The sequence below is a fragment of the Varanus komodoensis genome, unplaced genomic scaffold (assembly GCF_004798865.1).
Source record: "Varanus komodoensis strain SLA01 unplaced genomic scaffold, ASM479886v1 scaffold17, whole genome shotgun sequence".
In the NCBI taxonomy this organism is placed as follows: Eukaryota; Metazoa; Chordata; class Lepidosauria; order Squamata; family Varanidae; genus Varanus; species Varanus komodoensis.
Window position 1 is genome coordinate 10,755,002 of NW_025335505.1, and position 26,498 is coordinate 10,781,499.

Below are 26,498 nucleotides of genomic sequence, written 5' to 3' on the forward strand. Positions count from 1 at the left end.
CAAGAGCACAAACTGTAGGTTTTCGAAGGTCACGGCTCATCATTTTACCCTCAACAGCACAGCCTTTCCCTGTACACAAATAACAGGACACCTTAACCCATACACCAAAAAAAAAAAAAAAAAAATCGGAGACACCGCCTCTCAGGGACGCGCGCCCCTCGTCCGGTCTGAAGAGCGCGCGCGCGCGCGCGCATGCGCACACTATCTTCTTCGTGACCTTCTTACTGCGGCTGCGCACTCGTCACTGAGCGCGCAGGCTTGTTGCTGCCTCTTGGAAAGGGACAGAGCGAGGAGTTTATGAGGCGGCGGCAGTAGTGGGCCGGGCCGGGCGCTGCCATGTTGCTGTCCGCTCCTTTTCGGGCCGTCTTTGCACGTTCGGTAAGGAGGGAGCCGGGGAAATGCCGCGGGCGTCCCTGGCGGTATCTGTGGACGGCAATACAGACCAAGGGCGCGGCGGGGATGACACCGCCGCCCGCTTCTGTTTCCTTGCCAGAGGGGAAGGGGCGGTGCTTGCGAACTTCCGTCGGTGTGTTTGTCAACCCTCGGTGGAGGAGAAATAGAGGTGGCGGCAGGGTGGGATAAACAAGTGGATAGTGTGAATGCCGAGAACTGGCTTTTCTGCTATACACTTTGGAAAGGCTTATATGTCGGAGGCTCACCGGCTTTCTTGGATGTTTAAAGCAAATGTACGATGGAGTGGTGGCTTGGTCGAGGAGGGCCAGAAGTGGGTGCGAAAGAGTTAATTCCCCCACATCATCTGAAAATTCCCCATCTTGAAATCTTTTTTCCGTACATTAGGACTGTCAGGATGATACTGTATATATTTACGTTTATAGACCTTGAGGTTTAACTTACATATCTAGGCAGCAGACTAAGCTCGGATCCTACAAAGTATATATAATGCAGTGGGAAGAGAATTAGAAGTGCAGCCTGGATGCTCATCTGAACTGCTTCTCCCCCCCCCCCGCCCCCTGGGCTGGGGGGAAAAAAACCATGAATTGTCGAAAGCCTGGATTGCAACACTATTGTGGCTTCATTCTGGGCCCCTGCTTCAATGGACTGAATGGCAGATCAGATTTAAACGTGTGCATCTGCTGGTGTCATGTCTAGTCTTGGCCCTGAGAAGGCTGTTCAGATAGTTTGAGATAGATTCACAGAAGATGAGTCTACTGTGACTACTGTAATTGGCCACAAAAACTGCACAGAACCTCCCAAGTCTAAAGATATTTTAGTCTTTGATCAGGGAGTGCTGAGTACAAGCAAGTGTGTTATCTTCATGCTCTCTGTGTAATCTTAGAGGCATCTGATTAGCTACTGTGAGAAATGAAATTATGTCATGCTGTTAATTCATGCCCCTGAGCAGATTTACTTTGCATTTGGCTTTATTATGTTACATAATGTTGGGCCCCAGGTGTCATCATCCTTGAAGCTGACCTGTTCAAATCAGGATTAATTTAAATCCTGTTGATTTGAATGGGGCTGCTCTCAGAATGACTTAAGTTTAGATCTAACTCGGTAGATGTAACTTGAAAAACAAAATGTTAATCTTCTATAAAATGTGATTTGTAGGTGGCACAGATCCGCTGCCTTCATGCAACAGTTGCACAAAATGGTGGTGGGGGAGCTTTGTTTGTGGTAAGTAATCTGTTTGAATAAAGCAAGTGTAGCTAAAAGTTGAGAAATTTATTTTACTAATGATTCCTTGGTTAGACACCCTGTCTTTCACACAGTAATATTACAAATTGTTTTTTGTCATAGTAATCAAAAATAGCAGGGTTGGTTTTTTGTTTTTGTTTTTTCAACTGTTGTCACAGACAGAATCCTGGCAATTACAGTTTAGTGAGAAGTGCTGAGAATTCTTTGTTAGGACATGGCCTTCAAGTTAGAATTCTGTCAGGGACCTTTGAAGGAGCTGCAGAAGGGACAAGCTGCAGTAGGATAGCCATCTTCAGGGGCTGTCACATAAACAACACAAATTATCTTTGGAGCTGCGACGGGTCCCCCCACTCTCCATATTCAGGAAGATACTTCTTTCAAAGTTGGCTGTTAAAGTGAGCAGGAATGGGAGAAGCATGCTAGGGTGATCTCTCATGAGGCTGCTAGCCCAACCCACTCTCTTCCTGAGCACCATCTGCCTCAGGAAGAGTGTGAATAGAGCCAACTGCCTCATGAAAGCTTGCCCCAGCATGCCCTGCACTGCTTCTGCTAACAAGCACAAAGGCGCTTTGGTGGTTCTACCTCTGCCATTGCTCAAGGTGGCAAATCCACTGGTTCTGTTGGAGGCAGTAGCATTCCCTTGGCATCTTCAGCAGCAGCCTCCTCAGCTGCAGCCCTTCCCCCAGTGAAGGAGCAGATGGTGCACAGGAGGTTGTTACTTTCAGTCCCTCTTCCCTTCCACCCAATTACCCCATGCCCACTTTTAAAGGTCTGAAGGAAGAGCTCATGTTTGGCCTGGATCTGTTGCATCCTTGGCTTTGCCAGAATAGCCACTGCTGCCTGCGCCTCCAATAGCACCACTGGATTTGCTGCTTGGATCAGCAGTGGAGGTAGAATCATTAAAGCACCTTTGTACTTGTCAGCAGGAGCTGGGGCGAGCTTTGGTGAGGTCGCCAGCCCAACTGTGCCATTGCTGGAATCTGGACTGGGAGTGTAGAAGGGTTGGGGGGCTCTGAGCCCTTTGTGAGCTGCAAAATAAACTCAAAGAGCAGCAAATGGTTCACAAGCCTGTTTGGTCATCCCTGCCATATGGTAACTTGGATGGTCTCCGTTGTTGCTTTATGGATTGTACAAGACAGATCTGTTCAGCTTGCCATGATCTGAAAGTATGGGTGGTATTAGAAAGAAGCCTCACCTAGGGACAGGCCCCAGAGCTTTTGTGCTGTTCCCTAGATCTTCGGAGCTGTTCCAGTTGCCATCATCTAACTTAATATAAACCTGTTTCTTTCCACTGAACTCAGCAACCTTGCTGAGACCTTAGAATTCACTCCTGTAGCAAATTAAAACGGAGCATAACATACTGGCATCAGTTTTTTGAACTAGAGGGGAGATCACCATCTGTCCTTTGACAGTTTCATTATTTCCATTAAGTCCAGAGCCCACAATTGCCTAACAGCACACTGTCACTGTTGGAGTCTGCTTGACTCTGCAGAGACCTGCTCAGCCAACTGCTACTGGGCTACTCCACATGTATCTTGGGCCATTGTGGGGAGCAAAGCCCTGTCAAGAGGAAAGGCAAATGCATTGGCTGTTTATATATCAAATAGTGTCTCAGAAGCTTCCCTCATCTGCTGCTTCAGTGGGGCACAGGCCCCTTACCTTTGAAGAAACCACAAGTAGGTTTGCATGTTAAAAAAAGGTGTGAATAATCAGCAAGTTTCTGAATTTGGAGCAGGAATATATGTATAGCAAGGCAATATATGTATAGCATGTTGGCTGGCCTGAGTGTTTTTGGAACTTCTTGACTCAGCTTTCTGGAGAGTACCATACCAAACACTGATGGGTGCGTGGTCCTCCTTGGCATCAGGAATTTGCATTAGAAAAAGGTGAATAGATTTGGAAAGAGGATCGGTGCTTCTTTCTTCTTTGTGCTCAAAAGTGTATTGTGGCCCTTTGAAAACTCATTTACTGTGGCATAAAAGGATTTCATGGACAGAAGTCAACTGTACAGAAAGTCACTTTGCAAAAATGTGGCTTTTTGTGTAACTACAGAAAAATGGAATTTGCTGAAATAAAGGTACAGCAGCCCAAATGATCTCCAATTCATTGGACTAGCTGGCTTTTTCCCACATGTATTTCCTCTCCTGTTGCCCCTCCTTGAATCTTTCTGCCTAAGCTCCCCACCCACCACCAAATCAAGTGCCCTCTTTCCTGTCCATAATCCTTTTAAAAATAAGAGTGTCCTTAGGAGACAGTGCTGTTTAAAAACATGTGCATATGTGTATGTTAGAGCTAGAGACAATTGATTTGAGATGACATGAAAAAGCAGCAAATTATTCATTGTTTATTAGTATGATATTTTCACTGCCTACAGAGAGAAGAGATGCTTGTAGGATTTTCTGCCTTGGGGCCAAAATAAGACACATACATAAATACAAGTCCATCGGCTTTCCTGTTTCTTTTGCTCTTTTTGAACAAATTATACCCTTTAATTGCAATATTCCAGTCATGGGAGCTATTGCACCAAGTTTCAATAAAATGTATCAGGTCACATTTGCCTTCATGTGTTAAGAGTTCACATTTAAAATGTTGGCTTTCCATACTCTGGGTATTAGTGTAGCTAATATACTGAAGCTCATGTGTTTTATGGTCTGGCATCTTTCCTATAGTATTGAAAAGACTATTTGGGGTACTACTAGAGTTCTTCTCACTGTCATGGTTCATAAGCCTTCATCTACTGTTGCCTTCAAGTTCAGTAGGATTCAGTAGTTCAGTAGGATTCAGTTTAAAGCCTTCCCGATGAAATTGTTCATGCTGTGACCAAATACATTTCTTTTCAGCTCTTTTGTGAGCAGAAATCCATTGCTTGAAAGCAGTCCGTCTTCCAAGTAGCATAGTCTGTGGTTCCAGAATCTAAATCTTTCATGTTGGCACCATATTCATAGCCAGTCATTCACCTGCAGTTTTACTTTCACTTTCTATTCCTCTTCCAAGAAAGCTAACTAGTGCCCTAAATTCTTGCATTTCCTTCCCAAAGCTTCAAAATCTGATGTGCTTTCTTTGTAGTGCCATTAGGTGGTATGATTTGTTCCTATGTGGATTAGAAAAAAGGGATAGGTACCTGTAGGCTTTCTGAGCTTTGGCAGTTTTTCAGTCACATGTTTAATAAAGCTGTAGGTAGATAGCTCAGCCTGATGAGTCCACTGGAGAATCCTTTCCGTACACTGCAAGCTATAGAATAAGGAGAAAAATGTAGATTTATGGATCCTTGCATACTGCTAGGGTGCAGTCTTGAGCTGCTCAATTGATGTCTGACTTCACTGCTGCTTGCGGTGACCTTGTCTCGCTTCCTAGAATTCCTCAGGCATATACAGATAATCCTCATTGCCTCATGGACTAATTAGCTGCCCATGGGAATCCACAAGTAGGACATGAGTGTTAACAGCACCATTCTGCCCAAGTTCCTCAACAACTGCTATACACAGGTATAATGCCTCTGTTCAGGAAGTAATATATAACCATCAGGACTAGAAGCCCTTGATAGCCTTCTCCTCCATGAAGGAGAATACTAAGCTAGATGAACCAGTGGTCTGACATAAGGCATCATCCCATCATCTTGAGATACCGACCAACCAGTGACAGAAGATGAAATACATAATTAGAAGAAGGTAGAGTTGTTAATATTTCTGGAAATGGTGAAGCCCTGGCCAAGGGGGGGCACTATGTTCTTTCTAGAAAAAAGAAAATTGGGGGGGATTGAAAAATATACAATGTAATCCTTATTTTGTTACTTCAATACTTTTTCATAGAAAAGGCATGTTTTGAGATGGATTTGAAGGGAAGTGGACATCACATGGCTGGTTTGGAAGGCAGTACCAAGCAAATGCTGTGTCTTATTTATGTTATTGCGGCCCTGAGACACTGTAAAGGGTGTGATTTAAAATAAATAAATAAATAAAAGGGGTAACATGTGCCTCAAGGACACAGAATATTTTCTGACAGAGAATAGTGGAACAAACCCAAGAATCAAAGGAAGTACATACAATGGAGAGTACAGGAGGGCAATGCTATGGGGGCTTTGAAGGTAAGGCCAAGAAACTTCTGCTGGATCTAGGAAGGGAGGAGACGTCATGTGATGTCTGACAATCAGAGAATTGTTTTGCAAGCAAAGTGCTGGAGGGAGCTGAGAGGACAAAGCTGAGACAAGATAGAATTAGAAAGGTGAATTTTGCTTTAGTCCAAGTGAGAAATGACTGGGACAGGAGCTGTTTATGTTGTATGTTAAGGCAGCAGGAAGATAAAAGTGTTGCAGTTGCTTTATAAATAACTCAGCATGCATGCATGCATGTATTATATATATAGAGAGAGAGAGAGAGAGAGACAGAGCGCGCGAGCGAGCGAGCTTAGCAATGTTAGACAAAGTTTCTATAAAAGTAAACACTTTGATGAAGAATTGTTGGCTTTTATCCTGGAACATTTGGGTCAGCCTACTAAAGGTGACATTGAAATGGCAATAAATTGTTCAATTACTGTGGGTTTTTTGGTTTGTTTGTTTAGGTATGTTTGCAGTTGAGAGATAAATAAATGCAGGTGCTCAGTAGCAAAAACTTTTACTATCCTGCTAGACTAGGGGGCAAACAGTCTTGCTGATAAATGTCAGCATAATGAAATTTAGTGGCATCCTTCGTTTTATGGAATATTTGATCACAGGAAAATAACAGGTACTTGGTTTACTGTAACAGTTGAGAAAAGTAACTTTGCAAGTGCAGGTTTCATACATGAATGAGAAGATATACTTGCATGTATGAAATCTGAATACTGATTTAGATAACCTGTTCTGAATACTAGGACTGTTGTTCCTACATCATAGGTACAAGTTGAAAAATATGTAACAGATTCATTTTATTTATTTTTTTCATACAGCACAGAGATACTCCTGAAAACAACCCAAGTACCCCATTTGATTTTACACCGGAAAACTATAAGGTATGACATAATGGATGACAAGCTGTAGTCCTATAAATTTAAATTGTTGACTGTTATAATACTTTTTTCCCTTTTGACAGAGGATAGAGGCAATAATAAACAACTACCCAGAGGGACACCGATCTGCAGCAGTGATTCCAGTCCTGGATCTAGCCCAGAGACAGAATGGGTGGCTACCTATATCAGCTATGAATAAGGTATTTCACGATTTTTCTTGGAATATTTTTCTTATTGAAGTTATTTTACTGGTATTAAAATATTCACCTTCAAGTTTTGGCAGAATTTAAATTTGGTATAATGTGAGACAGGCAATAGTGTGACTAAGTTTTTTAACCTTACTATTTTAATGACCATAAAGTTTCTATATTCTGAATATTTCAGTAAGTTGTGTAATCTTTAATTCAGGGTTCTGAGTCTAAATAAAAGTACACTGAGTGCTCCCTACTGTTTTGCCAATATCCTAATACAAGCCTGTGGTAGTACACTCAGCACTACCCTAAGGAATAGGGGGGAAAAGACATTTAAATTGCATTTTTAAAAATGTGGTGGGTTTCGTAGGGCATGATCGTATGGATTCTACTTTCGATTATCATAGGTAGACCTCTGAATTCAGAGGCTTACTTGACAAACTATGCAGGATGGGAGGAATGGTGGAGGCAGCCTTTACTTCCCTGTCCTCCCATTGTGCCTTCTTCACTTGATGTTCTAGGCGGGGCACGCTGGAGGGGGAAACAAAGCTGGATCAGCCACAACTCACATCCTTGCCTTTCCCCTCCCCTCCCACTAAAGCTGTCTTTTCTGCAAGGTCAGGTTTCTGATCTTGGAGAGCAGCCAGTAACAGCTTTTCTCCCATGAGAGGGGCAGGGGACAGAGCTCTAATGCCACTCTCCAAGGTCAGTGTGCAGTCTCCAACATCAGATTGGGGATCCAGTACATCTTGTGGCCCTTCCAATGTTGTCAAGGGTCCATAGCATTGCTCCCTTCATCTGAAATAATTTAAACATTTTCTAAATCTACCCTTGCCAAGATATCCTTTAAAATGCTACCAGTTCATGGAATGAAACCTTGGAAATCATCACACACTGTTGGGGAAACACAAAGTCTGGAAAGGAATTGTATTAGCAAGTTACTGCAGTTTAGCCAGACTTGAATAATTATTACATTCCCTGGAAAATCCGGTGACTTCAGAAATACAAGGCTTCAATCTATAGTTGGAATTAAAATTGTTTTCAAAACTGTAGGTATTAGTTGAAACTGCTCATTTTTTAAAGAATAGTTAACTTTTCTCATTGTTATAGGTTGCTGAGGTTCTGCAGATGCCTCCCATGAGAGTTTATGAAGTAGCAACATTTTATACTATGTTCAATCGCAAACCTGTTGGAAAATACCATATTCAGATCTGCACCACCACACCTTGCATGCTGCAAGACTCAGATAGCATATTAGAAGCCATTCAGCAGAAACTCGGTATGATTCAAAGCATATTTCCCCTACAATGTGCAGAAGCTTGTTTTATGCTTGCTTTCTTAATCTAGTTTACATTGTAGACCTTTAATGGATATAGTGATGGTGGTGAAACCTGTGACAGCAACTGACCATTTTGCCCTAGTGCCTTACAGAAATGGGATGGACAGAAATGGCCTATTTGACTGGCCTATTTATAGACTCAGAGTAGGTATTGAACAGAAGGAAGGCAGGCTTTCTTTTGTCCTATGTGTATCTTGAAAAAGGAAGAGCCAGTGGTCTGAGAGTTCAGTAGAGTACAGGAGGCAGTTTAAAAATAAGAGCTGCAATTTGGGCAAGGGTATATTCAGAAATAATAAAAACTGGAGAATTGTGTGTATCCCGATGTTATAAAGTGACTTAATTGCAAATCAGTTTGAAGTAACCCACCAAATATTTGGTTGGAAACATGAAGCAAATTTTAATGGGGAATGTGTACTGTACTTTAGCAAATATGTGAATGAATACATTATGTTAGTGAAATTTTGAGTTTGTTAAGCAGAACTCACAAATAGGGAGAGTTGAAACCAATGGCCCTTCAACAACCTTCATGGAAAGTCAAATTGTTGAAATGCATATTTCTTTGGACTGCTGGAATTAGTGTGGCAACAATTTTCAATACCTTTGTTTTTCCTTTAAAAATTAAACAATACAACAGAAATACATGCTATTGCCTTTACAGTTTTACAAGTATTCTTTTAAGAATTTATGTTTAATGTAACATATAAATCATAAAGTATACCTCTATTTTTTCTCTTGCAAATATTTTAGGTCAAATTCTTGTAGTGTACTGGAACAAAAAATTAACATGGGGTATTGTTTTTAGTTTTGTTTACCAAATACAAACAAACATGCTGATTAAGATTTCTCTAGGGCAGAACTAGCAAGTTCTGATCCTCTAGTTGGTTTTGGCTTTACAAGTTTAAATGAAAAGTAATAAAGGCAAGATCCACTTTGCCTAGATCCACTTTCCCTGAAAGTATAATGCAGGACTTGGTTTTGAAAGATTGTCTATTATCTTTCCTCCCTCATCACGCTTGCTTTTAAACACCAAAAAGCAGAGACATCACCCTGCCAACAAAAGTGTGTCTAGTCAAGGCTACGGTTTTCCCAGTTGCAATGTATGGCTGTGAAAGCTGGACCATAAGGAAGGCAGAGGACCGAAGGATTGAGGCCTTTGAATTGTGGTGCTGGAGGAGACTCCTGCGAGTCCCTTGGACCGCAAGGCGATCAGACCGGTCAGTGCTAGAGGAGAGCAACCCTGACTACTCTTTAGAAGGCCAGATAGTGAAGATGAAACTCAGATACTTTGGCCACCTAATGAGAAGGAAGGACTCCCTGGAGAAGAGCCTAATGCTGGGAACAACAGATGGCAAAAGAAGGAGGGGACAGCAGAGGATGAGGTGGCTGGATGGAGTCACTGAAGCAGTTGGTGTGAGCTTGGGTGGACTCTAGGGGATGGTGGAGGACAGGAAGGCCTGGAGGAATGTTGTCCATGGGGTCGCTATGGGTCGGACACGACTTCATGACTAACAACAACAAACTTTTTACATTGTAAGACATGGCTATGTGTGCAACCTCCCTAGCTCTTTGATTCATGGGAGAGAGATGAGCACATTCGATCTTCATAGTTTTTTCTTAAACATATCACAAGGCTAGTATGTGTAGAATGTCTTTGCTACTGAGGTGCTAGTATAACAGCACAGTTCTATAATGGCAGTTTTATTTAAAGTAGTGCTTCCATGCTCTCTATGGCATTTAATTGCTGTCTTCAGAGATAAAGTAAGGATTTTAAAAAGGTTGAAAACTGGGCTAAAATGTATGTACTAGTTTTGATTCAGCTGCAAAGCTAGATTCCACAGTGTGCAGCAGCAGCAAAGTTCCTACATGTGTGGTCCTACAAGTACAAATGCAAGCTAAGATCAGTCTGGGGCTTCATGCAGCACTCTAATTTGCTCATGATACTCTATTCAGTTAGGGATAGGGTTAGGTACATAACCTGATACCATATCCATTGTGCTATCATCTGTGTTGAGGCAAATCACTATGAAAAACTGTTTTGGTTTTATCACTAGTTGTTGCTTTATTACAAATTAAGTTACTCTTCCCTTAGGTATAAAAGTTGGGGAAACAACACCAGATAAACTCTTCACTCTGACTGAAGTGGAATGTTTGGGGGCTTGTGTAAATGCACCAATGGTACAAATAAATGATAACTATTATGTAAGTACAAATGGATTTCACAAGAAAATGCTAAAATGAGTGGTATATTGCCTTTGGTGTGTATATATGTATACCCGAGTCTGTTGGAGGCTGAAAAAGCAAATGTTATTAAAAACAGGATTCTCTGCTCTACTTTTGGTCTTATTTCAAATGATGACTGTCATTCCATACTTTGTTTATTCTGTCTAGCTTAACCGTTATATTCATAGAGTAATTGTTGAAATGGGTTGGATATGAACTGTTTCTTATGGGAAAATAGCAAGCGCATCAGTATTTCTCATACTGTGTGTGTTCAGTTCTTTTAAATACATGGTGTCCACCATAATGACAAACTATAAGCAATGTACCAGACTTCTGTTGGACAATGAAGAAACTTGCCCCTGCTTCAGAGCTATAATTTATGCCTCATATTTTCAGATGTCCATAAAATTCTTCACAGTACACCATTTTCAGCTTGGTGCTTAACAAGCATATAACAAGTATGGTAGACAGGCATTTAATCTTACTGTACTGCTAGGCTTTTTGATTCTATGAAGAGTATTTTCAACTGTAACTGTTGGTTAGGGATTAAATTTTAGAGGAGTAATTGAGTTTTGGTCTGTTGCTGTAAAAGCAAGAGTCCAGTAGAATCTCAAAGACTTACTCGTAATCTATTTATTATGGCAAAAGCTTTCATGCACTCTAGTCTATGAAAATTTCTGTCATAATACTTTATTATTAGTCTTTCAGGTGCTAAAGCCTCTTTTGTTTTCATTTGAGAATGTTCATTTTTCCATATTTCACGTTACAGGAAGATCTGACCACAAAAGATATTGACAACATAATCGATGAACTGAAAGCTGGAAAAGTTCCACAACCTGGACCAAGGTATTTTATCTGTATGAAATATTGTAGGGAACCATACTGTGGAAAAAAATAGAAACACAGTCTCTATGTAAACCAATAGGTAGTACCTTCTCATAAGTTCCAAGCTTATTGATATAACTCTTGAAACACTGAATATAAACTTTCATTCCCATGATGCTTGGGTTCTTCTGTTACATGCAAAGACTGCCCGATGCAGACTTAATTGGTTATTAAATAAGCCAATCTGGGATACAACCTGTTCTAGATGAGGTTGCACTCCCTTTGAAGGTTCAAGTTTGCAACTTGCAGGAGATATTGGAGCCAACATTACACTTGAAGGGTCTAATAGTTGCTGTGACCTTGCCATTTCCAGCTGGTGTATAAGCTGAAACTGGTCTGGTCTTGTGAACCCAAACAAACTACTCTTGGTGGTGCTACATGCTTCTGATAGAGATCACAAATTATTGGCAGGCTCATATGAGAGGAAGCAGTCTTCAGCTATTCAGAGCTTTATAAATCAAAACCTGCTCCTTGAAGCAACATGGCAAGGCAAGAGATACAGCAAGGTGCAAGGACATAAATAGCAGGCAGGAGCAGGGAAGTTCAGGCAGGATGCAGGCACAGCAGCAAGCAGGAGGACCTGTACTGCTGAGGCAGCATGGTATGGCAGGAAACACAGCAGGGAGCCAAAGCAGGCATTACAGCAAAGAGGAAGACCTGCATTGCTGAGGGAGGCACTTGCTCTTATATAGTTCTTCCTCCAGAAGTCCCAGCTGGCACTCATCAGTAGAGTGGAAGCTCCAGAAAGGCCTGGGCCCAATCCTGCAGTTATCAGTTCTGGCCACCAGAGCAGCCTAGATCCTGACAGTGATGAATCACTGTGGCCACATCCACGTTACTGAGGAAGGAGCATGGCTAGTACATCAGTTGGACTTGTGCAGCAACAATGTCTTTAGTAGCTGTATTGCATACACAGTCAGATTGACTTCTTTGTAATGATCATTCCATTAAGTACACCTGAACTGTGGCCCTACTGGTTCTTGAGACTTTTATTTAGAAATAGTATCTGCTTTGATCACTTCATCACAATGCCTGAGAGTCAGTGGTGACCCAGCTGCCTCCTGTGTGATGCTTTCTCTCTGCTACAGTTGCTGACCTTTGGCAAGGCCTTTAGTTTTGCCCTGTTTGCTTTAGAAATGGGCTGACTGCTGTGACTGGGGCTAATATAGGTGGTTTTGGGGGTAGGAAGTCAGACGACCTACTGCTTATCTGAGTGTAAGGAGGAGAATGCAGACACAATCAGTCAATTAGCTGTGATGGGGTAGGAGGCCAAGAGCAATACATCTGGCTAGCTGCAGCATAGCTGCTAGAGGTGAAACAGAAACTGATTGCCTGGAGAAGAGCAATCAGTATGCAGCTGCTTCAGGAGGGGCTTCAAATCATGGTCCCAGGAATCAGTGCTCCAATTTGAAAAATTGTAGAGTTCACTTTTATGTTACACCTTGATGTTAAGAGGCTAGGTTTGCTCTGGAGAACAAAATGCCAGTGTGACTGAGTATTAGACACTAAGACCAGGAAAATCCAGGTTTAGATTCCCATTTGGTCATGACATTCACTGAGTGATTTTGGAGCAGTCACTAACTCTTCAGCTTTAAGCTACTTCAGAGAGTTACTGCACGGATCACGTGATGATACTTGCGGGGAGGACAGAATAAAATTGCAATGTACAATTATTTTTCTATGTATTTTAATAGCCATCTTGTATTAATAAAAACTTTAATCTAGATAGGCTGATCATATGCAAATTTATGCAGAGCTCAGAAGCAAGCACCACTGACTTCAATGGGACATTATCCAAGTAAATGGGCTTAGAACAGCAATCATACTTTGCATTTGGCAGCTTCATGGATTTAAATCTCGACTTGGGGTCATATTTTCATAGATCCTATTTACCACTGACCAAACTCTTGGGGGGAAAAAAGTGTCAGATGAGTCAGACTGTTATTCACTCTTGCAGACCACTGGTGCAATATTGAATAGTACTCAACCGTTAATTGCTCTCTTCCTTTTCAGGAGTGAACGTTTCTCCTGTGAGCCATCTGGTGGTCTCACTTCTCTGACAGAGCCACCAAAAGGACCTGGCTTCGGAGTTCGGCCAGACCTTTAAGACTATTGTTCAAGCTGTAAGAAATGGCTTGAAAAAAATAAAATCTGAACTGTGGAGAGACAAAAACAAGTATGATGTTTCTTTAGGACAATTCACGTAATGGAGACATATCCCTTGAAATTAAAACTTACCACTTTTGTTAGAAGTAAAAAGAAAGTCATCCCTAAATTCCCCTACATCCATTTTGACCTCCAAATAACCGCACTTTACATCAACTATATAACTAGAAATAAGAAAAATTTGCCTGAGGCCAAACTATAATCACCAGTTAAGTGTAGGGAATGCAACAGAAGATAACATTTGATGGCCCTCTTGAAGTGAAACATAGGCATTCATAAACTATGGAGAAAGGGGAAATTACTGCACCAGGTCTAAGCCTACACATAAAGTAACATTTCTTATACAAGTTCAGCATTATCTTAGGGAATGCTTCTAATCATAATAGGTAAACTATTTGATAAACCTTGGCTGTTTTGGTTGTGTTAAGTGCTTGAATCAGTTTAGACTCTTTGGGCACTTTTGGGCACTTTTACTTTGGGCACTTTTACTCCTCTCTTCTGCTGGTACTAATGAGATGGCTTAATCTGATGTATAGACAAAGCTACCTCACAACAGGAAAACAGTCATATGATTATATGAATTATTTTTTTTTGTAAGAGTATACTTTTGACTTCAGACTGGTGAAATGACTCTTAGAGTCATCATGCTGTCAACAATAGGTATATAAGGTTAAGAAACAGACAAAACAGACAAATCATAGGGTATACTGAAAAATCCTAAACAGAACAATATTATTGGACATGCAAAGTAAAATGTTTTCACTAGTGCATTGCAAACATTGCAAACATTATGTTTAAGTTACTAGGTCTTCCACACCAATTAAGAAGAGAAGGTAAACCAGAAGTCTGTGAGTTATTTTTTGCTTATTTTAAGTACTACGAGTAGTACTTGTAAGTACTACACATACACATTGGCACATACTTTAAAAAGTATAATACTCAATATGCAGTGTTCACTTGAATTAAAATTGTAATCTACATCTAGAATTTGGGAGATTATCTTTAGTTTCATGATTGCTTCTGCAGAATCCTCTGAAAAGTTATTTTTAAAACATCTGTTCTTGTGAGATTAGACAGATGTTCATATTCTTTAAAGCAACCCCTATTTAATCATGTTTTTGGAATGGTTCAGTCGCTAACTTGATGTTGCTGGAAAAAAAGGATTTAAAGAACAGCCCTGTAAGTATGGAAAAAGCTAATTACATTTGTCAGTAAAAACACAAAATTTAAATATCAACTTTAATAAAAGATAAGTTAAAATTTTAATGTGCCTAGATTTCTAATTTTCACCAGTCAAATAAAATTATAAATTGCATCCATTGTTAAAATCTCTCACAAAATGCTGATCCTACATTATTATTCTGAATGTCTTATGCTTATTATCAGCTGTCTTTTTTTCATACTGTGTTTACACACACTCAAATAGATTTAGAAAACCTATGACAACATTTCCATATTGCCATATAAAGGTCTCTGGGAGGCAGATATAAACTTAAGAACAATCCTGAAGCCATAACTTTTTCCAGAAAACTATGCAATGCTTTTATTTTTAATGCTTCTTTACAGATCTAAAGTCAAATTTATTTTAGGTAAAAAACATTGCAACTTGCTTTGCTTATTAAATTATCATTAAAATTTTAAAACCATTTAACAGTAAACTCAGTAAATTTGTAATTTATTTCCTAATAAACTATGCCTTTAAAATTAACACACTAAATATGATTAAATACATTTTCCCCCATGGCTTCAGTAATTTCCAAAAAGTTTACAGCTGTACTTAAGCCTTCCTACTCTGTTTTTTAAGAAACAGTTTGGAAGGTATAAAGGCCAGATGGCAATTTATAAACATCTTGTCTGAAACATTTTATTTATAATTGTGAATAATTTCATAATCCAAAATTCATTTAAATTTGAATTAAACAAGCAAACAACCCAGAAAAACTAAATATATGGTCCTTGGAAAAAAGTGATTTTTTTCCCTGTATTTTTCTGTTTCTTCCAGGCCTTCACATCTCTAAGCTACCCAATATACAATATACAATTTTTATAAGTTAAACTTTTACTTATATTTCTTAGTCTTGTTGAAAACAGACTAATTAAATTTGTTAAAAGAAAGCCCAGAGATTCCTAAATCCCATTCTCAACATTTAAAAAAGAAAATAAAACAAGTTTTTGAGAATGGAAATAATCACTAATTATGTACTATATACAATAGGAAAGAGGTACCTGTGGCCCATGGGCCATATACAGCTCACAGGAGTATGTCAACTGACCTGCCATCTTCTTTCCTAGGTCTTGTCCCCTTTCCTAGGCAGGGAAAGCCACTGATCAGATATAAGTTTTCCCTGCTGAACAGTGGGAAAGATGGATATCTTGTAACTGTGCAGCAAGATAAACTACCTCTGATCAGCTGCTGACTGGAATGTTTTCCCTGCAAGAAAAACAGAAGAGTGCAGGACTGGTACTCAGGAGATCTGAGTTAGTCCCCACTCAGCTATGGAACTAACTGGGTGAGTTTAGACCAGTCAGAGTCTCTGTCCACAGGGTTGTTGTTGTGGGGTTAAGACTGAGAAGAGTATTATGCAAACCACTTTGAGTTCCTTGAAAGGGAAAAAGGTGGGATATAAATATAATAAATAAACCCATATTTCTAGAATTCAGAGTCACCCCATGAAGCTTGTAAGTGGGAAACTTGGGACAGATAAAAGGAAATACTACTTCACACAGCACATTCCTACACTGTGGAATTCATTGCCACAGGAAGTAGTAGCGACCACCAAATTGGATAGGTTTAGAGTGATTGGACAAATTCATGGAGAAGTATATTAGTGGGTATTAACCCTGTTGGCTTTGTGCTACCTTAGTTATCAGAAGCAGTATACCTACATATGCCAGTTGCTGAGGGGCTTGGCCAGATGAAACTATTGTACCCATCCTTGAAGGGATCCTATGGGCATCTGCCACTGTATGAACAGAGGGTTGGACTGAATGAACCACTAGTCGGCTACAGAGTTCCTTGGCAAAAGCAGAAACAGCCTGGGCTGCCAAGTGGCTCCTATACATACACAAGTGCCAGCAGCCACCAAATTGCCCAAGCACTTCCTCCTCCTCTTGCCATATTTGCTCTATTTCCCAGTCACAACCCTATCATAAAGGGACCCAATGTTTTAACAGTTGTCAAAACTTTTTTCCCTAGAAAAAGGGGAAGATGCATTTTTGCATTTTCCCGAGTACCTAAAGGCATGCAAAAGTGCAAAACCAGCACCACCATATTGACCAGTTGGGTGAGAGAAGATGCAGACCTTGCTACAAAAATGAGTGTCTTTTGACAACTGTCAACAAAAACCAAAGATGATAGAGGGGGTGGGGACACAATCTGGAGCTTTTTCTGGGCAATGCCTTTGATAATACCTGTTGCACCCTGGCAGCAGACACTTACTTGGCAGTGGCTCAGCTGTGAAGTTTTGCAGTTGTGAAAGTATGACTAAAACAATCTGTTAACCACATAGACAGTTTTTGGCTGTTGAGCAGCATACAGGAGTAATAATAAATACAAAACTACTCTTTATGCAGTTTTGTTTGTGCATTTTTTAAGGTTCTGGCAGTTACAGGCAGTCCCTCCAGGTTGCTGCTTGAGCTTTTTGAAGGGCTGTACATGGAGTAACCAAGGATTGTGAAAGTTAATCTGGCATTTGCAGTCTCTGAAAAGAAAAAAGCCATGATGAGGTGAAAATAATTTGTCATGATATTGGGAACCAAGTAGGCAACTCATCCTCTTGTGAGGTTCCCTAGAAAACCTTGGGAGAATCAAGGAAGAAGGCAGGGAAGCTGATTAAGTGTGGGTTGCTCACATGACAACCAACCTACCATGGTTTAGTGACAGAGCTATAGTGTGTGACACATGAATGCACCCACTGTAAGGCATTACATAATAGAAGCACCTCGGAAGAGTTGTTTATATATGTAAAGCAGTGTAGAGAAAAAAGTTAAGATGCTGACAAAACTGTCAACTTCGCTTTAATGAATTGAAATTGATTCTTTGTATCAAGTTCTATATGTTAATGACAAACATTTTTCTTGACTGAAAATTAAGTTTCCAAAGTCACCACTACCTCCAGTTGCTCGTGTTCACTCTATCTTAGCATGCTGGCAAGCAAATAACACTATAGAAATTATAGCATTTTCTCCTGGATTTTGAGAAAAATATATAATACTATAGATAAGACTGTTAAATTACTTTGATCACTATTAATGTTCCAAAAACATTTAAACCAACTTGTGTACTCACAACAGCAAATACTTGCCATGAATTCAAGCTACCAATAGTGCCTAAGGTGACAGAATTGGTTATCTCCTGCATCATCTTCCCTCAAACTGGTTCCCTAGAGATGTTCTGGATTACAACCTGCAGCATTCCTAGCCATAAGTCACCTCAATGAAGCTGATATGAGTTGTAGGCCAGAACCTACAATGTGGAACTATATTGCAGAAGGCTGGTTTTCAGTGTTGTGTTGTAGTTACCAGATGTTGAAAGTTTGTTTATAATATAAAAAGAGTTGAGCCAAGGTCAGAACAATCCTATGGCCACTAGACTTCATGTAAACAGCCAGAGGAATTTTCAGATCCCCAGCTACAAGGATGGAAAACTGCTCCATCCACTTAACTAAGGATATATACTCAGATTCTGCTCCCCATCCCCTCGAAGCCTGCAAGGAAAGAAGCATGTCCACTGCTTCTCTAAGGCTGGAAGAGTGGTCATGAAGAAGGGCTTTTGGGAGTGTTTGTGGGGAGCAGGGAAGACAAGGCAGCATCAAGATACAAGGTATCCTGCCTCCTTCCTTCCCATGCCCAAAGCAGTGCACTTAGCCAAAAATGACAGTTAAAGTGCTTTATAGGGTGAGCAGTATTCAGAGACAGCCTTCACTTCTGAGCCTCCACCTTCTGGAGCATGCCTGCAATCTCCTAAGTTCTGATGGTTCAGAGTTCAGAAAAATCCTAACTAGACTGTGCCTTAACTGTCTTACAAGAACAGACTACTGAAGGAAGAATTGATTTACTCAACTTTTTGGCAATAGCCCTATTCTACAGCCATCCTGAGAAAATCAGGCTTTCAAAAAAGCTTTTATTAGTGAAGATTCATTTTAGAAAAAAACAATTTTATAGATATCTTTACATTTGATTAGACAGTGAATGTGACTCCTTTGGCTCCGGTCTGTTGCCACCATTGAGATTTTAGACCTTCAGATGCCATCTTTAACATAAGTTAAAGCTTAAATTGCATGACAATAATTCACAGCTTTAAAACTGTGTTTTGATTTGAGGTTTTCTGGGGGCTGTGCTTCAAATAATTAAGTTTTGTTTTAATTAAAATTCCGGACCATTTTTGAGTGCAATCTGTTAAACAGACGAATGGAGCACCAAACAGGCTTATCGTATACCATAACCCACCATCAAATAAGGAAGAAAAAACCACTCCTATCTGCGTTCCAAACAAATCCGTTACCTGGCAATATTGCTATGCAGGAGGCAGACCATAAGAAGCCCTACGGTTACTAAAAGAAGGGCGCAGTTGTTCGTGCAAAGTGCTCTCCTTACGTTTTCACACGCCGGACCCCAAGGAGAACAATTCAATACACCAAAGCCCCAAGTCCCTCCGCCGTCAACTCTCCCCGCCACCACACGCGATTTTATTAGGATGCAGTAGATCAGCCATCAGACCAGCCACGCATGCGTGCTCGATGTTTATTAAAACTCACTGCGCCACGGTCGCCGGAAAACCCTTCCCTCGGGAAGGGAGTAACCTGAATGAGTGGCCCCGGGACGAGCACGTCTCGGTTGCCATTCGGTGCACGGGAGGCGGCCAAGTCCGCGCGCTACACTCTTCCGCCTGCCTTTGGAAGACCACCCCTGGCCACCGCCGCTGTTTCCAGAAAGTTCCAGCCGCACCACCCAAGAAGAAAAAGGACCGATGGCTGCGCCTGCGCACTAGAACCCTTTCGGTCTCCGCCCTCTAATCGTGTCAAAGCCCGTTATTTCCTTATCTCCGTGTGTGTAAGCTAAGAAGAAAGTTACATTTCTCTCTGGAATGCCTAGAACTTCTTAGAAATGTCAATTATGACGCCCGTCCCTACTGTTGAGTCTTCTTACCCCTCCTCCTCGTCAACTCTCACGACAGCAATGCATGCCTACCCGTTCTTCTGGCCCGTCTACGGTCACGTGAGAGGCGCTTCAGCCAATCCGAATGGCTAGTCACAAACCGACATTCTGACGGACGGGGGGGGGGAGACTGAGCGACTCAAGGGAGAGGGGAGCGACTGAGCCGAGGGGAAGGGGTGTCGTCAGAACCCGACTCTTCGCAACCGGCGTGAGACTCTGGGCGCCGCTAACTGGTAGGGGGTGACTGAGGAATTCGGCTCTCGTCTAAAGGACGGCACGTCTTGTGAGGAGACTACTTCCTTCCGCTGAGGGAAGGTAAGGAGAGGAAACATCCATTATTTCCACTGCAGACTGGGAGGGGGGGTAGAGGAGGCGGCGGCAATTGCGTGGATGACACCCCTTTTTAGGATCGGGATGAGGGCGAAAAGGCGAAACTGAGGGAGAAGCAGCAGCTGTTGCGATGGCTTTATGCTGGTCTGAGATTTCCCCCTTCCTTTCCTTGTATCACGCGTACGTGTTTGTCTGCCTCTTTCCTGCCAAGTGTGGCTCCATTCCTAGCCTTTTCTGATGTGGAGGTGAGTGTAGATCCGCCCCTTTCCGTGCCTTGCCATGGGTGTGTGTCGCTGTCCCCACGCGCCGAAGCCCATCCTAGTAAGAACCTTCCCTGTGGCTCCCTCAATGGGGGACGGAGTGGGGGCAGGTCTGGCTCGCCGATCAGTGAATCCGACTCCTTCGGCTCCGGTCTGTTGCCACCGGGCTTTGGCTGCGCGCTTGTGAAGGGAGCGAGAGCGCGTTCTCCCCCTTTCTTCCCACCCCTTTGCTCGCGCTGCCGTTCCTCGTAATGGAGGTGCCGCAGCTCCCTCGGTTTCATGCAACACGCCACGAACCCTTTCTTCCGTCTCCTGACACACCTTCCCTCGGTAGTCCCCAAGCTTCGGGTGCGTTGGAAGGGGATTGTCAGTCAGAAGAAAGGCTCTCTCTCTCGGCAGCCGCTTGCTCGCAGCCTGTCACGGTGCTTGCTGCAGCTGGAGCCATGGCTGCCGCTGCTGTCAACTGCTACTCTTTCCTTGTGGGGCTGTGTCCCTGGTATGTTTTCTCTCGTTTTCTCCGCCCCATGTCGAGGCTTCTATTTTTGTGGGCGAGCGCAGGGCAATCGTGTTCGGTAATAATGATAATGCTGATAGAACTGAGTGCTCTGGTCTGCAGCATTGTCAGCCTTTTTTAAAAGGAAGAGGCGGTGGTTAGCGCGCGCGCGCGTGTGTGTCTGTGTGTGTGTGTTGCGCGCTCCCTCCTGCGAGCGTTTGCGTATGTCTCTGCGAAGGCTTCCAGGGAGAGAAAGAGAAAGCAGTCAAAGAGAATGTGCTTTAAGTTCTAAAGAGTGGTTCTGGAGCTTAGGCGAAGAACCATGGCTGATTTCGTTCTGGTCACTAGGGTTTAAAAAATCGTAAAGCAGGGGTCAGAAACCGAAAAATAATAATACAGTACTCGCATTAGTTTAGCCAAGCCGGGTAGTCTAGCGTGCTGCAACGCAGACATCGCCAGGGTCCTGTTGTTGGTGAATTAAATGTGATGCTTTAGGTTATATCGTTCGTTTTCTGCTGTACTCGATGAGTGCAGTGCCTTCCGTTTCACTCGTGTGGGTGCTGATATTCCTGTTTCGCTTTTGAACATGAAACAGCATAAAAGTCAAAAGTAGGTGAAGTAGTAAGCACACCCTGTAACTAAAAATAGTCATGGTGTTTCTTAGAATTAAAACAAAAAGAAGCACGCTGAGAGCCATTGGTCTGGGTACAGTGTATTGATGCTTGGGTTTGGACAAACCCCTTTCCTTGTAAGCCCTGTTGACATTTTAATTGAATTAAAGACCTATGCACCTGATCTGGAAAGGATGTAGAAATGAAGATGGTCTAGTCCAGCTTCCTTCCTTCCGTATGCTTCTCTAAATAAGATAGATGGTTATTATTGAATTCCACTGCCCCACAATTTAGTAAATTTACCAGTTTGGTAAAATAATGCACAAGACTAATGCAAGTGAACCAGATCACGTACTACCTGTGGAGAGCTGCTATTCACCAGCTGCTCATGATTGCTAGCTTATCCAAATTGGGGAAATATTTAATTCTTTCTGATTTAAAATGTAGTGAGCAGTTGATTCCTGAGTGTGAACCAAACACAATCACTGAACATTTTCAAAAAAATGATTTTGAGGGATTCTTTCAGTGTAGATCCAGTTCACCTATAGCAAACTCTTGCAATTTCTGATCACTGTAAAAAAGGCTTAGCCTCCCAGATCTGAAGTAAGGTGTGAGGGATCCTTCAGGGCTCCAACACATCTTAGCTCAAAGACTGTTTAATAATATAAAGACTATTTGTTGTTACTGCCAGCTTCTGTTTACTATTCAGTGAACCAGGCCTCACAGATTCAGAATAGTGATCACTATTCCGCTCATCATACTGAGTTTATCATTAGAGATTATAATCAATAGCTGCATTTATGATTATTGACCTACATTTCCCCTCATGTTCTATTACCACTTCTAAATCTAATTATTGAGTTTACTCAGATGTCTTCTTTTTTCTATCAGGTGTACTTCTCTTAACCTTAACAAATGATTACTCTTCTGGTGTTATCCTGTTGCACATTTTTCATCCTTTATAAAATTTAAATTTGTTTCTGTTGAACATGAGTGCCCAGCACTGAACACAGTTTGAAAGGATGTCTCCCTAGCATATTACATTGTAATACTAAACTGTCCTAAAAAAATCCCCACACCTGCTTTTAGTAATCAGTTCTGCTTTGCTTACTGATGGACTATTTTGCTATCTCATCTGGTGCCATTTTATTCTGCTGATCCTTGTATGCATTTTAAATTCTTAATAAACAAAGAGGCCTGTTGAGAATATCCCATGAAAAGTGGAACTTTAGTGTGTGTGCATGCAGAGTGGTATGGTAATCATCACAGATGCTGTCTGTAACATGTTAATAAGCAACCTATCTTTCTTTAAAAAAAAGTCTTTACCCATTAAACTGCCCTTGAGATAATTTTTTTATTCATGCAGGGTAATTCCATTAAAGCATTTTAAAATGATGTTGTTTGAATCTCTTCTATCATGAGAGGAAGGGGAAAATACATTTCCCTTCAGTCTGAAGAAGTGCCATTTATATATCCATAATTTTGGTCTCTTGTCCTACATGCCAGATTCTCCTGCTTATTCTCAGAAACGTTCTGAAACTTGTGCATCATTTCTTTGCTTGACATGTATGCCTTGCACTTTGAATTGTGTTATTTATAAGAAGGCTTTGGTCAGCTGTTGAGGAGAAATGTATGTAATATAATTGTTACATCCATATTGTGTTAGCCACCAGTAGCTCTACCCATACCATAGAATGATGTGATGCTATTGTATGATGTTGGTCTGCAAGAAGAAAATATGTGTATAACTGTCAAGGTAATCTTGCTAGCTTTAAGCAGAAATCACCACCTCATATGACAGTATTGTTAGACTAATGTAGGTTTGAGTTGCAGCTGACCCACTGTTACCTTGTTACCTAACTGGGACATTTTTCCAGGGTTTTAGATTCTGGTTCCTAGTTGCGTTGCATGCATGTTTCAACCTGCTGTGCTAAAAAGCTTCAGAAATTAGACCAAGGAGGCTTTAAACACTGGAGTGAGCTACTGCAATATGGTCAGGACAGCAGTCTGTGGGACACCTGACATTACTGGTTTCCTGCCAAAAATTGGCAGCAAACTGCTACATTGTGCTACACTGGTTAAACTTGCCACATCTTCAAACTAAATATAACCATTTTGATACTTCATAGTGGCTACTAAGTGCTGAAAGGGACAAATCTAGCTGGCAAAGAAGCTAAATTTATTTATTTATTTATTTATTTATTTATTAAAACATTTTTATGCCGCCCCATTCGCCGAAGCCTCGATATAAGCCATAACATAAATTTCATGTTATGGTGCTCTACAGCCATTACAGAGGCAATTTTCCCAATTTTAATAATATTTTGGAAGGTAAAAGGGGCCACAACATGAAGCTCACTGGCCACATATTGTTTAGCAGCTTGCTTTAGTTGCTTTAGCAACGTTTAAAATCCAAATATTTACCAGAGTAATTAAAAAGCTGTATTCCCATTCTGATGGTCATGGTTATTATTGGACCATCCACAATTTATCATAAATATGCGTTGGAATAATGAAGGGGGAAAGCCCTTGTTTTAATTTTTTTGTTATCATCACGACTGTGTGGATCCATAGGCTATAACAGTACTGAGAGCTTCTTGTAGTCTTCAAACATACCACCAAAACTGGATTTATTTGTTATGACTGAGCTTTTCACATACTTGTTCCTTCTTCCTCTTCTCATATTTTCTTTCTTTCCTCAGACCTTAGTTTGAGGACTGAGTTGAGCAATCTACAGTTGGTGCAAACTATAACTTACCTCCATAGCAGAACTGGAAATCCAGTTTGAATCCTAGTTTCTAATTCTAGCATGGGGGTATGTTATTGTATTGGTTGGGTCAGATAGCATTGCAAAGTACTATTCAAACTAGGTAGAAGGTTGGCATGGATGTTAAGGAAAGAATTCATGAGCCCAAGGACAATCCATAGTTCAGGATGATCCACTTCTAAACCACATCTGAATCACCTTTTATTATGGTTATGTGGCCTCCCTGGTTCCCCAAATAATTGAAAGTTATAAAGAAACAATAGAGGAGCAGGCTCTTAAATTAAATAAGCAATTGGAAGGCTTAAGAGGTAAGATTGCCAATAATAATACAGTTATTATTTATGTTATTTCTATATTGCCCAATAGTTCTTAAATATAGCAACTATAAAAAGCAAAACAATTCCCATACACATAATTTTAAACAGAATTTAAAACAATTTGAACAACTAAAACAATGTATAAACACATAGAGATCCATATAATCGCTTCCCACATAGCATTAAATGTCACTGAATGCCTTGGACAGTTTACCTGGTGCCAGAAGTTGTTGCCAGAAGGGCCTCAGTGGGGAAATCATTCTATAAATGGGGAGTCACCACTGAGAGAAGTATTACACTCCCTCAGCTTTCCTTGGGGGTGGCACTTGGAGGAATGCTTCAGAGGTGGATCAAAGTGTCCAGATAAATTCAGGTAGGGAGAGGCAGGTATTGTCAAGTCTTGAGGTCCCAAGTTTAGAATTAAATGCAAATATTGGAACAGTAGTTTGTTATATAATACCAAAAATACAGAATTGGTTTGCTAGAAAACTGTGCCAAATAAATAGCAATTTAATTGGTAATTGAGAGAGATTAAGTGAATATTTAGGAGAATATTAAGAACTGGGGCCTCTTTTAGATTAGAAGCAAGCCTGTGTTCATATCAGATTATACCATAGTGGTTATAAAATGTTGTAGAACTACTTGCCTGAAATCAGTGGGACTTACCTCCAAATAGATACTTATAGGATTGCTTTGAGAGTCTCTCTTAAGGGCAAAACCCTTAAGATATACTCTTAAGGATGCAATCCTATACATGATTGAAGAGGAAGAAAAAAAGCTTACATCATGCCTCATACAGATTGGGCTGTGTGACTAGTTAATAGAGTTCTGTCACAAGGTGAAATTGGGTGGGATCTTTAGGTAGTATTACTGTCCAGTTCTGAATTACTTTTAGTGGAAATTACATTGCGCTAGCATAAGCGACCTGTAGCATAGTGCAAGTAGCATTTGCTGGCATGGCAAGTTTTTCAGGGCATGGAATTTACATTAGCGTTGAATTGGACGCTGTCTCTCATTTCTTCATGCAATCAAATATTGTGTTTGGATTTTGAAGGAAATTAAGCCCTATTTGCAACTGGGACCAATTTCAAGTGAGTGGTTTGCGACACACAGATAATACAGATAATACAGTGGCATTTTCAAAAACACATTGTAGTAATGGTGGCTCCAAAGAAGATAGAAATATAATTACCTGGTATTGTTTTATTGTGATGTATATAATAAAGATATGTTAAAATTTTGTGGGGGTTTTTTGATTTGCCAGATTATATGCAAGTCAGTACTGAGTTGAAAGTTAAATGGGAAGAACTTTCAATTTAAGTGTGTGTGTGTGTGTGTGAGAGAGAGAGAGAGAGAGAGAGAGAGAGAGAGAGAAGGCCCCCTGAAATTGCAGCAGGGAGACATTTCTAAAAGCTTTATTTAAAAAAAAATCTTATAATTGGTGGCAGCAGTGAGGTGTATTGTATATATTTCTTTTTCTTCTTAATTTTCTAAAAACCACCCTGGCAGCTACCATAGTTAAGAAGCTTCTCTTTGGTGGTAGGTGTCATTGTCTTTGTGCTGGCCCTCATCCTTGGAAGTAGCATTGTTCTTTGATCTGCCTTTTTTAACTCCTACAATGTTTTGTTATAGCACAATGCCTGGGGCATTTTAGGGCTGGGTGCAGTGGTGGGGGGGAATAATGCCTGCCGTCCAGAGATTACCAAGAGGAACCCATTAATTGTTGTTACTTCTATTAAAAAATAAAATATACACTACTTCCATTGGTAATGTCAGTGTAAAACCCCACCATGAAACCTTTCAAACAGTCTGCCTCCCAGATTGAAAAATAGCCTCATTATACTCTTCCATTTTTCATCCTTACTGATTGCAGTGGGGGACATCCTATAATCACTTCAGAGTTTAAGGGATCAGCACTTTTTCCTGATGAGATAGTTTTTTAAAGCTTCCATCAGTTGCCTGTGGCAATGGTGGTGGTGATTGCACTTTAGTTAGTGCAATGGTGGTGGTAGTTGCACTTTACTATACTGAGCTAGAAAGTTCCTTTGTCTATGCCTGTATTGTCTAGAGAAGCAGGCACAAGGAGCATCTTCATTTATCTTGCTCGGTCCAGGAACTCATAGG

At 41.0% G+C, this 26,498-nt stretch overlaps 2 protein-coding genes and 1 long non-coding RNA gene across 6 annotated transcripts in view; 2 read left to right on the forward strand and 1 right to left on the reverse strand.

Annotated features, from left to right (window-relative positions):
• Nucleotides 1-222: 222 nt before the first annotated feature.
• NDUFV2 (NADH:ubiquinone oxidoreductase core subunit V2) lies at nt 223-13,447 on the forward strand. Its single transcript, XM_044426567.1, has 8 exons — nt 223-378; nt 1,570-1,635; nt 6,580-6,642; nt 6,723-6,839; nt 7,941-8,109; nt 10,259-10,368; nt 11,159-11,235; nt 13,288-13,447. Exons 1-8 carry the CDS (start codon nt 337-339, stop codon nt 13,379-13,381), a joined length of 738 nt encoding a protein of 245 aa, XP_044282502.1. The 5' UTR covers nt 223-336; the 3' UTR covers nt 13,382-13,447.
• LOC123021630 lies at nt 3,985-19,571 on the reverse strand. The gene is made up of 2 exons (XR_006414360.1): nt 18,944-19,571; nt 3,985-4,887 (listed from the first exon to the last, which is right to left on the reverse strand). It is a non-coding gene; the product is annotated as an uncharacterized LOC123021630 (long non-coding RNA).
• A 160-nt stretch (nt 19,572-19,731) lies between these two features.
• The window catches only part of ANKRD12 (ankyrin repeat domain 12), a 58,808-nt gene continuing 52,041 nt past the window's right edge, over nt 19,732-26,498 (forward strand). For 2 of the 4 annotated variants that reach the window (XM_044426565.1, XM_044426566.1), the window contains exon 1: nt 19,739-19,911. The gene's annotated coding sequence lies outside the window, so the exon portion shown is untranslated. Of the gene's footprint in view, nt 19,912-20,026; nt 20,172-26,498 lie in introns of those variants that run through there. The other 2 variants (XM_044426562.1, XM_044426564.1) reach the window with 2 other exon arrangements.